The 13547-nt window shown below is 36.5% G+C and overlaps 2 protein-coding genes across 5 annotated transcripts in view; one reads left to right on the top strand and one right to left on the bottom strand.

The window, feature by feature from the left end:
- The window catches only part of LOC123681983 (androglobin-like), an 81386-nt gene extending 78188 nt beyond the window's left edge, over positions 1-3198 (bottom strand). For 2 of the 4 annotated variants that reach the window (XM_045620359.1, XM_045620362.1), the window contains exons 1-2: positions 3011-3196; positions 683-843 (exon numbers count right to left, since the gene is read on the bottom strand). In XM_045620359.1, the coding sequence (XP_045476315.1) occupies positions 683-843; positions 3011-3179 (330 nt within the window). In that variant the 5' untranslated portion in view covers positions 3180-3196. Of the gene's footprint in view, positions 1-682; positions 844-3010 lie in introns of all 4 variants that reach the window. The other 2 variants (XR_006747747.1, XM_045620361.1) reach the window with 2 other exon arrangements.
- Positions 3199-6155: 2957 nt separating this feature from the next.
- On the top strand, positions 6156-6674 carry LOC123683092. Its single transcript, XM_045621994.1, has one exon. The coding sequence runs from the start codon at positions 6156-6158 to the stop codon at positions 6672-6674; it is 519 nt and encodes a 172-aa protein (XP_045477950.1).
- The last annotated feature ends 6873 nt before the right edge of the window (positions 6675-13547 follow it).

The raw sequence follows: 13547 nt of genomic DNA, 5'->3' as shown, positions 1-13547 counted from the left end.
TCGCGCGTAGACCGCTTCTCATGTGAACGGGCTCTAAATATCAGCTTCCAAATAATTGGAATTGTTTTTCATCTTTGTGGAATACATAATGATTTTATCCCAATTTCAATGAGGGTAATAGGGAATTCTGTTTATATTGACTGGGCTGCCATGTGATATTTATAATACTGCCGTTTTATTTATAATTTTTTTTTATTTATTATACTTGGAGTTTTATTGCAGGGAATGTTGACAAATGGCGCGGAATGGGCGGAACATCATTATGTTGTTTTTGAGAATCAAGGATTAAATATGAAAAGGCGGGCAGCAAACTGGATCGAATTGACGCCCCTCAAATAGAGGCGCATGAAATGGTCGTTTCACTTTTTCACCCCTAACGCTGGCCCTGGTGATAACTGACTCTTTACAGGCCACAAAAGAGTCCTCCATAAAAGAAATTTGGCTCTAATGAAGTAGTGATTACCAAGGTTGTGGCCTATTTCAAAAGCAAATACGAATATTTAAAAAAAATTGTTTTTAAGGTAAGGACCAGGACTCAGTGAGTAACCATGAATAATAAATCTCAACATTTTAGATATGTGTGGTGTAACTTTGCTATTGTAAATTTTTCGCCTGGATAAATTAAAGCTAACTTTGTAAATATGTACTTGTTTGATTTATTGAAGGTGGATATAAAATTTACCTCGGAGAATATGTTTCGAGGTCTTTTCCAATCATGTTCCAGATCTTGCAGGCAGAAGGGGAGAAATAATACTTGCGGATCTTCAAAACGTCTGTAGAATTCTTCACTTTTTTCTCCTTTTTCCATTTTATCACTTTTATCAACTTTCTCTTTGTGTTTACCTGTTAAGATTTCAATACAAATATAACATAATTTTACAGTTTCGAAAAAATGGCAAGAAGATAAAAAAGGACGATGTCAAGGAATGTCAAGAAGATTATGCATTCATATTCGAAAATATTGTAATTTTCAAAATGAAGGAGAAAAACCGGAGCTTCCAAGCAATAATTTATTATTTTATACGCTTTCTCGTTTTCTCACATCCAGTTGCAGGAACGTTCATCAAAATTTAATGCCGTCATTGAAATTTAAATACTCCAATACGAGGAGCCTATTGGCTACCTGCGCCGTTTTATGGAGGATTGAAATTTGAATCCGAAACAGTGAGGGTTACTTAAGCAAATCCTATATCTAAAATCAATACTTTAAGAGTAATCAAGGAAGAACTTCAAATGAGGAAAAACCGCAATTCCTCACTGTGTGGAGTAGTCTGTGAGAGAATTATTCTCGATCAGATAATTCACTTCGCTACGGAAAACAATCTCCTTCCAGCCAGTCAGCACGGTTTTCTGTCAGGTCGATCTATAATAACCAACCTATTATTAACATGTGTTGACTATTAGTAGAGTATGTTGGATAGTGGTACTCCAGTCGATGTGGTGTATTTGGACTTTTCCAAGGCGTTCGACCGGGTACCACACAAACGACTGATAGCGAAGCTTAAAAAACTTGGTATACGTGGCCCTCTTCTTCCTGGATCAGTTCTTTCCTCTCAAACAGGATGTTTCGTGTTCGTGTGGGTGATTTCCTATCGAGTGCCAGAAGCGTTACCAGCGGTATAAACCAGGGATCGGTACTTGGACCAATCCTATTCATCCTATATACCTCGGACCTGCCAGGCCTGTTGAAGTCCAAGTGCTCACTGTTCGCCTATGATACGAAGATATACGGAAATCCCATCTCTGATGCTGCTCTGATCCAAGATGACCTTCGAGCCCTACATGAGTGTTCAAGGAAGTGGCTCCTTCCACTGAATCTTGAAAAATGCAGAGTGATTCACATGGGCAAAAACAATCCGAGGACCGCTTATCATATATCAAGCAACGTGGTCGAGTCCAACAAGACGCATTCTGACCTTGGTGTTATTATCTCTGAAAATCTATCCTGGTCAGAGCATATTCTGCACATCACCAAGAGAGCCAAAAAAGTGTTGTATATGATTCAGAAAGCCTTTCTTCGAGGCGACATACAGGTGTAAGACACTATACACATCTTACGTGCGCCCAATCTTGGAGTTCGCTGGTCCTGTCTGGTCTCCAACACTAGTCCGTGATACTACGCTTCTAGAGTCAATTCAGCGACAAGCTACACGTCTTCTTTACGGTCGGTCTCGCCCATCCTACGAGGAGAGACTAACTATCTTTGACCTCCCATCATTTGCCAGCCGCCGTACACGTGGGGACTTGATCACCACATACCGAGCGCTTAATGGTATGTTCGGTGAAGACGTTTCTCATCTGTACCAACTAAATGCTGACCAGCGACTTCGAGGACATCGTTTCAAGTTACGGAAGGAAAAGTTCAGGCCGCCTTGCAGAGAGTATTTTCTTTGCAATCGTGTTTTCGACCTATGGAATCACCTTCCGGAGAGTATTGTTGGCTCGCCATCCGTGAATGCCTTCAAAAACAGTTTCGACCGGTGTTGAGTGTTCTTATTGTCATATTGTGTTATTATACTTTTTTTTGTACTGTGGAATTCATATTTTCATTTCTTTTATTGAGTTTATAGGTTTATACCTCTAGTCATACCTTTATATAATAATAATATTGTATTTTGTATAACTAAAATAAAAATTTCGTGTCTACTTTTGATTACTACATTTATGGATTTGAGTTGAAATAATGTAACTTATATTTATCTAAAATTGTATATCTTAAAAATTTGAGCTCCTAAAAATGAATACGTTATTTGAATTCAGGACATCAAATTGATATAGAATCAGCTCAAAAAACCTCGACACCCAGACAGCTGTTTCCCTGTGATAATAGAATAAGTACTAGTTTGGATTAAGGAATGATATCACAGCAAATTGACATAGATGGTTGAAGAGGTTGGTCTCTCCATCATCCCCGACTCAACTCTACGCTTAAGTCATTAAAAGATTATATTATAGAGTATGGTAAATTTCGATTACATTATTTATAAAACACATAAATTTTTCAATTTACCTCCATGTAAGAGTGAACTGACCGATGCCAAATTGATTTCGTCATCTGCCCATTCCGGAAAGAAAAAACTCCTGGGATTTGTCGGATCTGGTAAGCATGTCACCAAATCGTAAGATTTCCCTGAATTTTTTCGTCGAGGCTTGTTTTTGGGTTTCGCCTTTTCTGACATATTCAATACTATGAAAACTCAAACTGAATGTCACATAATTCTCTGTTTCGAATATTTTTCTCTGATCTTTCAGTTCTAATATAACGAGCGTTCATTGAAATTCGTGGTCAAGAGTGCTTTCAAAAAATTAGAGCTGATTTTCTGTAAGTATGAGTAGCGCTTAGCTTGTACCATATTCTGCCCAGATTCAAAGTATTTAAACAAATGTTAGTGAGATGGTCCAAGCTAAGCGCTACTCGTGGTCACGGAAAATCATCTCGAATTTCTCCACAGCACACTTGATCACGAATTTTATTGAACGCTCGTTATATTTTCTAAATACCTATTTCCGGGATCCAGTAGTAGATTTACATGACCGAGTTCCTCTCCAACGGTAATTAGTAGAATGCATCAGATCAGATAATAGTAATAAAAAGCCTCGTGAATGTCAGCTACGACTCGGTGGGGGGGTGTTAAAGTTTGGAAAAAAATAAAAAATCTGACATTTGTCAGACAAACAATAAATATTTTCGTAAATATTTTTTATTTTTTTGAAATGTTCAATTGAATGCCATCTGAAAGCGTTATTATACACTACGGCAATTTTTGTACATTCATTGATCACTGTTAACGCCAATCATAACAATTTTAGTTTCCATTTCAGGTTATTATTAACTTATTAAACGTATTCATAGATGTCGCGAAACACACGTATTTAGTATTTTCGATTTTTCTTATCAATTTCGCGACAATGTGTTTAAGATTTGTGAGAATGAAAGATTTTTCTCTCGATATAATTTTCATTTATGAGTTTCTAAAAGTTTATTTACGTTTCCGACTAAGTGAAAACTCAGTTTCCGAGTTATTTTCAAAAATCTGGTGATTCGAACTTCTTCTTGAGTACAGTTAAATAACGTGATTTTGCTTCCTTATTGTGTATGAAAGAACCATCAGTGAAAGGACTTCGATGCGAGAATCCTGTCCGCTGGCCAGTTGGATTTCGGAAAATCGTCGAATCCTCAAGCATTAGCCCGAAGACTTCAAGGTAGGAGTTTCCCTTTTTTGATGGTTCTTCATTCATTATTCATAGTTTGAATCGAAATCGAAAGTGCCTCCGAACTAGCAAAATTTACAGTCCACTCAATCCTCACCATGGTCCTCGCCATGGTCCTATCGTGCCGAATTTTGTAATTTCGATTTCATTTTTCGAAATTAACTGTTTTTACAGCTTCTATTTTTTGTTAATCGCTTCCTTCATTTTGATTTTCGTGCGACGTTGCCGGTGTTCTAATATTTTCATTAATAACAGGGAAATCTTTCGTCGCACGTTGCCATACTTACGTTTTTTTTCTGTGGATACAAATAATTAATCATTCACTTCCGTTTTTCGATCAATTAATTCACTTCTAAAACGGAAGAGATCGATCCAGAACTTAAGAAAGCTCTGAATAGGCTGATTTCTAAGAGGGATAATATTTTTGCGACAGTAACTTCCATTTATAATAAGTGCAAATCATATTCCTCCGATAATCTTGCTAAAGTCAAATACTTTGTTCACCAACTTCTTAATTATTCGAGAAATTTTGAAGAGGTTCAAGATCAAATAGAGGCACTCAACGAAAATTTGCCTCAGAAGGAGCGAATCGAAATTTCCCAAACACAAGCCTCCTTTGAAGGAATACTAGCCTCCATTCATGACATTCAGTGTAATTCAGAGAAACAAGATGCAGCTCTGACCACACCTGATACTACCCCTAACGCAACTGCAGTGTCACAAATGCTTCCGACTATTTAACTTCCGTCATTTGATGGTAAAATAGATGGTTGGGTAGAATTCATTTCCTTATACAATTCGTTGGTTCATAATAATTTGACAATAGACAAAAAACATCATGAAACAGCCGTAAATTCTATTAAATCTTTGAAAATTCCAGATCTCGCAGATTTCATGTTGTTTTCTATTGCCTTGAGTAACTTAGACCCAAATACCAGACGTGCTTCTGAGAATAAGATGCCTTCAGAAAGCATTCCCACTTATAGACTATCGATTGAGTTCGTTACCCAACAACTTCGCATAATGGAGCTTTCAAAAACGACTGATAGCAACACACCGAGACCAAGACCGCACAGCTCAAACGTTCTTTTGGTAAACTCAACAGATTCGTCTTCTTCTGAAAGTAGAACTTTTGCTTGTCCCTTATGTAAAGATTCGCATTTTTTACATCAATGTTCAAGGTATCAAAATATGACATTAAATGATAAATATAAATATCTAAGAGAAAACTCGCGTTGTTTCAACTGTTTAGGTCGACATCGAAAAGAAAACTGTAATTCTCGTTATGTTTGCCGCCACTGTAAAACCAATAGACATCAAACCTCTCTGCACCCCTCTTCTGTTTCTGCGCTTCCCTCTTCTACACAAAATTCACTAAATGTTACTTGCTCCCCTCAAAGTAATCATGACTCATCTGAACCCATTCAGTCTATGTCATGCATGGCATCCTCCGGTTGTTCCCCAATTCTTCTTGGTACTATAAGTCTCCTGGTTGAAGATGTTACAGGTGTAAAACATAAACTTAGAGCTGTCTACGACCCCGGCTCGCACATTTCGGCCATTACTAAATCAAGTGTTTCCTGCTTGGGTATAAGGATCTGCCCGTCTACTTGTTCGGTTTCAGGTTTGGGCCAATCACACCTGCGTATATTTGGCTCTGTTGATGTTTCCTTGCATTCACGGCTTTCTTCCCGGGTGGTCCAAGCCCATGCTCTTGTTCTCGACAACATTTCTCACCCGTTGCCTCCTTCAGAACTACCTCAAGAAGTACGTTCCAGATTTGGGAACTTACAGCTAGCTGATGATGATTTTGATATACCGTCTCCAATAGATTTTTTAATAGGTGCCGATTTGCTTCCACAACTTATGATTGATGGCATTCAATCTATTCCTGGTAATCCAACCGCCGTGTTTTAATAGGTGCCGATTTGCTTCCACAACTTATGATTGATGGCATTCAATCCATTCCTGGTAATCCAACCGCTGGTTGGGTACTGTATGGTCCCACGTCTTCTCAACCTTCAGAGTCTTTCGCTACCTCCCTCCATGTACATTGCAACATCAGTTCAACACTCCAAAAGTTCTGGGAAATAGAAGAAGTTTCATCTACTGTCCATCTCGATCCGCAGAATATGTTGGTGGAGGAGCACTTCCTTCGGACCCATTCTCGAGATAAAGATGGGCGTTATATAGTAGCGCTTCCTTTCAAACCAAACGCAACTCCCCTCGGATCAAATCGTTCAAGTTCACACTCTTCGTTCGAACGTCTTGAAAAAAGACTCTCGAAGCAACCAGAAAAATTCAATTCTTATCAGAACTTCATGACAGAGTACCTGAATCTCGGTCACATGTCCATCGCTACCTCCACTTCTTCGTATGTAATCCCACATCACGCTGTAATGAAAGAGACAAGTTCCACTACAAAATTGAGAGTGGTGTTCAATGCTTCCGATCCAGACTAGTAGTTCCACTACAAAATTGAGAGTGGTGTTCAATGCTTCCGATCAAGACTCGACAGGCACTTATTTGAATGATCGTCTCCTAAAAGGTCCAAAATTGCAATCTGACATTCAAGACATCATTACAGAATTTCGTTTACAAGCAATTGCTTTATGTGCCGACATACAAAAGATGTATCGTCAGACCCTACTTGTTCAGGATCATAGAATTTTCCAGCATATTTATTGGTGCCCCCCGGGTTCGGATACCATTGCAGAGTTCGAACTGAGTACCATTACTCATGTTTAGTTTAGTTTATTTATTTCCCTCAAAAAAACCTTACAGGGCATGTCAAAATAATTGTATAGCATACAAGAGTAAAAATCACTTACAAAATATACACATACATATACAGGGTGGCCACTTTTTCAATGGGATTGTATTGGTAACTTTTGAACCATAAGAGTTAGAAGGTCGGTCAAATGGAGAAAAAGTTGCATGCATAGAAGCATTATCAAGCAGTTCAAACAAATCGAGATTATCAGGGCCGGTTATTGAGATATCATAAGAAAAGTAAATTCTGTCATTTTGATTTTTCTTTTTTTCTCACTTTATTTCAAATATTATGAAAAAATGTTACAGGAATTTTTTATTCGACAATAAATTGTTCTCAATTTGACGTAATCAGATTTCGTATCCAACGTTTCGTGCTCTCTGGGCCACCCTCAACCTCATTTTTTTCAATACGGACCTGTATATTTTATGACACTTTTCGAAATAACTTTAACGCTGAATTCAACGATATATCATACAATGTCATTCAAAGTTGATTTTCAGGTGATTTTAACCCTTATCCAATTTTCTCATTTTTTTCAATACGGACCTGTATATTTTATGACACTTTTCGAAATAACTTTTAACGCTGAATTCAACGATATATCATACAATGTCATTCAAAGTTGATTTTCAGGTGATTTTGACCCTTATCCAATTTTCTTTGGGTCGGATCTGTAGTGAATGCAATTTATCAAAAACTGCTGTAAATAAAATAGTCAAGAGACGCGAATACAATGATTTCAAATTTGAATTCCAAGCCTTGCAAAACTTATATCGTAATGATATCAAAATAAAGTTCGATTCTGGAACAAATGACAAATCCAACAATAGTGATTTCTCGCGAGAAGATTGAGAATGTATTGGAAGGTATTCAAGAAAACCAGAAAACGAAATAAGCAGATGTATAAGAAGTATGGGTTCCAGAACCGTTAAGTGCATTTTACAAAATGGTTTTCGAACACTTACTTCATTCATTTTCATTTACTTTCAAATAATCATTCGATTTTTCTTTCATTAAATGATAATTCGTTCAATTATTATGAATTGAAATATGTAAATAATTATTACTTGTTTCTTGATTTGATTCTGATATGTTCCATTTAGTTCAAGATGAGTAAGTTGATTTTCTCATCGAAAGGTATTGCTTGTTGTTAATTAAACTAAAGGTACCGAAATGTAATACAGATCCGACCCAAAGAAATTTGGATAAGGGTCAAAATCACCTGAAAATCAACTTTGAATGACATTGTATGGTATATCGTTGAATTCAGCGTTAAAATTTATTTCGAAAAGTGTCATAAAATATACAGGTCCGTATTGAAAAATATGAGGTTGAGGGTGGCCCAGAGAGCACGAAACGTTGGATACGAAATCTGATTACGTCAAATTGAGAACAATTTACTGTCGAATAAAAAATTCCTGTAACATTTTTTCATAATATTTGAAATAAAGTGAGAAAAAAAGAAAAATCAAAATGACATAATTTACTTTTCTTATGATATCTCAATAACCGGCCCTGATAATCTCGATTTGTTTGAACTGCTTGATAATTCTTCTATGCATGCAACTTTTTCTCCATTTGACCGACCTTCTAACTCTTATGGTTTAAAAGTTACCAATACAATCCCATTGAAAAAGTGGCCACCCTGTACATGTATAAAACAATTCGACATATAACATATAGAGACATACAGTCTGACCGACTAGAACCGATGAGACATAAACTCATCTATCGAATAAAAGACATTCCTGGCAAGCAGCGACTTGACCATCCTCTTGAAAGCTTCATCTCGAGGTGAGGTGGCCCCTTCTGGAAGTTTATTATACATTTTCACTCCGTGGAAAATGTAGTTATTCTGCGTCCTCTTCAGTCGATGCATGGGGATAACAATTTTGTCTCTGGTTCTTGTTTGGTGGTCATGTACAGCGGAGTGCTTCAAAAGGGTGTTTTTATTTTGATGGACATACATGGATTGACTCCTTCTGCTTATTTAGCACAACGAGTGCTAAAACAATTGGTGAAAGTTGAAGGTGCTTGCTTCCCCCTGGCCTCGTATGCTATTACAAACCAGATATACATTGACGACTTAATAAGCGGCGCAAAAGATGTCGAGACTGCCGAATTGTTGAAAACTGAATTGCGTGAATTGCTGAGTAGAGCAGGTTACGAACTGAAGAAATGGTCAACGAACCATGCCGAATTACTTTCGAGTCTCCCAATGGATCACAGAGAAAGTCCTATACGATTACCAGATGGCTGCGAATCCCTAAAGATATTAGGGTTCTCTTGGGAACCTTCCATATATGCATTAACTTTTCATACCCAACCTTTCAATTCTCCATGTACTAAACGTAATATTCTGTCCTTCATTGCCAAAACTTTTGATCTTGTCACAAATAGTAATCCAAAAAGTGCTGGTAAATTTTATTGAAGGTGAATTGAAAAGTAGATTAGGATATTATTTTGTTTTCTTATATAGCTCTTGCATACAAAGAGACAAAAATCAGGGCCTATGGAGAGATGTATTTGTGAAGGAGCTTATTAAGGTGGGAAAAAAAGTGAATAACAAGGACATTCTTACATACATACAAAGAATTTTTGATCCTGCTAAACCTATAAATTCTAAAGCTCTTATTGATACAGTAGAAAATAAATATAAAAGTGAACTAAGATCATATTTTGAAAGAGCATATGATAGTGATCATTCTTCTGATGAGGAAATTTGGAATAAGATACATTTGGAATGGAATAGATTGAATAAAAATATTCCTGAAAAATGTCTTTGTATATATCATAGACAACTATTTGGGTATGTATTGCTAAACTACTACTATATACAGGGTGTGTCAATAGTATAAGTACTTGATCGGTCGCTAACTCCGGTAAAATTTGGTCTGGGAGAATGATTCCAATTTTGACTAATTCAACATCAGTCAGCGCATAAGCTTGAATTATTTTTGAGCCTACAGGCTGGTCTGAAAGTTGTGAAACACCATACGTCCCTGGTTTTTCAAATGGCAATGCCAAATTTTAATATCATACTCATGATCTCTAGGAAATTCTGATTTCAAAATACCCCACTTGTATCATTTATGTGTGGTACTTTTTGATGTAGGCTACTTTTTTTTTGAAAAATTTCATGATTATAATGGTTTAAACTAAAGATCTTGAAAACCCTTCAAGATAATTGTTTTGAATTCCCAAAAAGTTTTCAAGTCTTCTGCAAATTTACAGATCAGTCTACATGAGGTCCAAAAGCCACTGCAATTTTTGAAAAATGACCTTTGAAGAATTTCAATACCTAAGTCCATTTTTTCATGCGCCCAATTTTTTTTCCTTTCGGATAGCCTAGTGAGCTGTCTTCTTTTTTTTGTCTAGTTGTGTCTAAGATGAATAATTGAATAATTTTCAAATTGCTTAGCATTTCATGTTTCTTCCTGGGGGTAGTAGTATACTTTTCACACATACAATTTCACAGGGATAAGATTAATAATAATAATAATAATTTATTCATACTTATCTCACAAAATACATGTAAAACAGCGTATAAACAATAATAAAAACAATAACAATATTTATCCAGCATTTTGTTACATACAATTCTAGGTTCTAATTTCAAGCACTACAAGCAAACAAAATAAATAGAATAAAACCAATAAAAAACAATCTATGATCTCGAGACTGCAGTATCACATATAAATGGTTGGGATTCACAGATATACAGAATCACAGAAGATGAAAAATGGAAACATGAACTCACTTAAGTTCATTGAAGAACTTGTCCGTGAGCACACCTCCATCCTCCATCTCTTCCCATGGTTTCAAGATTTCTCAGGGGATACAGTATGCCATTAAGGCTTTGTTCAAAATTTTTCAACGGAAACAGTTCTGTTTAAAAAAGAACAAATAAAAAAAAATATGTATATACATATATATGACCATAAGTAACGTCACAAACGAAATTACAGGATATCGGCCAGTTTTACAGTCCTCAACAAGAAAACATGATAACAATTTTTTCCTCTTTATGTAGACACATTCGGAAGGGTTTCCATGAAGTGGATACAAGGGAGATAGCAAATATATAGAATCAGCAGTTGATAATGCTATGAATTCTTGCTTTATCGGTATTCAGAAGCCAACGTTTCAGTCTTTTCTTAAATAATGATTTTGAATTGATTCCTTGAAGTTCATCAGGCAACAAGCGGAGTAAAAGAGGAGCAAGGTAGGAGAAACATCTCTGGCCAACTGACTTATTTGCTTTGGGCATGAACATATTGGTTCCTTTGTTGTTTCTGGTGGGATATTTATGGTTCGCTGAATGGATATATGTTTTTTTTTCAGAAATGAACTGAAGAATATTCTTACAGAACAATTGTCTGAAATCGAGTAGTTGGGATTCAGAAAACAGTTGGTCGGTTGGATAAGTTCTCGGTTTTCCCAGGATTATTTTGATGAACCATTTCTGGAGTACCTCTAATGGTTTCAGATGACAACTTAAAATACCCCCCCAGCCAACAATACCGTATTGAATGATGGACTCCACCAGAGCATGGTACAAGATCTTGAGATGAGTGAACCCCAAAAATCTCTTGAACTGCCAGAATCTGTATATCAGTCCTCGGATTTTCTTCACTACATTGGCCGTGTGTACGTCCCATCTAAGAAACGAATCAACACAGATCCCCAGATATCTCACCGATCTCTCCAACGGGACACCCACACCGTTCAACGTGAGGGTATGTTAGGGTTTATGTTTTGTGGAAGCAAAGTAATATTTTAAGATATTTATTATTAACAAACTGAAGACTTATTACAACGCTACGTCATTACATTACTGAACCTCCATCTTGTTGTTGTTGTCAATTGTCAACAGTGTCAACCATAGAAAAATATATATCACTGAATTGTCTCTTCTTCTAACACTCCCCCTCGATTTAAACACTTTTCTCAACAAAAGTTTTACAATCGTACCTAGTATTCTATGATATTTAACAATTTGCATCTGTTTACAAATTTTTCTTTACATAGGGGTTTTGTCAGAATATCTGCAAAGTTATCATTTGTGTTCACATATTCTATTTTGATTATCCCTTTATTAGTCAAGTCCTTAATGAAATGTTCTTTAATGTCTATGTGTTTAGCCCGTTTTGAATTTTCGTAAGTTTGCGCCATTGAAACCGCACTCAGATTGTCCATTTTCAATGTCGCACACTTCACTTCACTGAACTCGGAGAGAACACCCTTCAGGTTGACCAATTCTTGAGCACTGGCTGCGGCTGCAACGTATTCAGCTTCTGCTGTTGAAAGTGCAACGCAAGTCTGCTTCTTGGAGAACCAGCTGATTGGATTTCCCCCATACAGTATTAGTGATCCACTAGTGCTCTTTCTATCACTTCGATCACCTGCCCAATCTGCATCCGAATAGGCTTCCAGTTTTTCTGGTCCCTTTTTGTATACAAGTCCTTTGTCTGCTGTAGATTTCAAATATCTCAATATTCTTTTCCCAGCCGTAACCAACTCTTTGTTGGGCTTATCCAAATATCTACTAAGATATGATACTGAGTACATAATGTCAGGTCTTGATGTACAGGCTAAATACATCAAAGATCCGACTAACTTTCTGTAGGGAAAATTTGTCGATTCTGTATCAGGAGCACTTGAAGGATCTATATTGAATCCTGTAACCATTGGTGTGGATACACCTTTGCATTCCATCATATTAAAATGGCTTAGAAGTTTTTCAATGTAATTTCTTTGTATTATCTTGAGTTCTTCAGCTGTTTTAGTTATTTCCATTCCAAGAAATCTTTTAACTTGTCCCATATCCTTAGCATTCAATAAACTCTTCAAAGATTTTACTGTCTTCCCAATTTCTACATCTTTTCCGGTTATAATTAGGTCATCAACGAATACAATTAACCAGCAATCCTTCTTGCAGTACATGCAAAAATCGAAATTTGATCTTTGAAAGTCCAAGTCCTTCATAATTTTGTCGAATTGATTATTCCAACATCTTGGACTCTCCCTCAATCCATATAGAGCTCTGTTTAGTTTGAGTACTTTGGATTTCCCTATGTCTAATCCTTTAGGTGTCTTAATGTATACTTCGGATGTGAGCATACCATTTAAAAAAGCTGTTGGAATATCGAGTTGTCGTAAATTCCAATTTTCTTGTAAAGACTTTGCTAATAACATTCTTACGGTAGACATCCTCGTAACAGGTGCATATATGTTATGTGGATTCTCTTCTTGAATTTGGAAACCCTTCGCAACTAGTCGAGCCTTCTTTGTTCCATCTTCTTTGGTTTTGAATACCCATTTTGTATCAATGGCTACTTTACCATCCGGCAATTCGCATGTTGACCATGTTTGCAACTTCTCTAGAGATTTCAATTCTTTTTCAATTGATTTTCTCCACTCTCCATCAACAATTGCTTTTTCATATGTCTGGGGATCATCTGAAAGTATAAGGTGATCATAAGTAGCATAAATTTCAAAATCTTGTAAATATTTGGGTTTATTTACTCTTCTCCCTCTACTTGATACAATTTCTTCT

This window comes from Harmonia axyridis, chromosome 6 (genome assembly GCF_914767665.1).
Source record: "Harmonia axyridis chromosome 6, icHarAxyr1.1, whole genome shotgun sequence".
Taxonomy (NCBI): domain Eukaryota; kingdom Metazoa; phylum Arthropoda; class Insecta; order Coleoptera; family Coccinellidae; genus Harmonia; species Harmonia axyridis.
The sequence above is the reverse complement of the archived record's forward strand: the minus strand, read 5'-3'. Positions and strand labels throughout refer to the sequence as shown.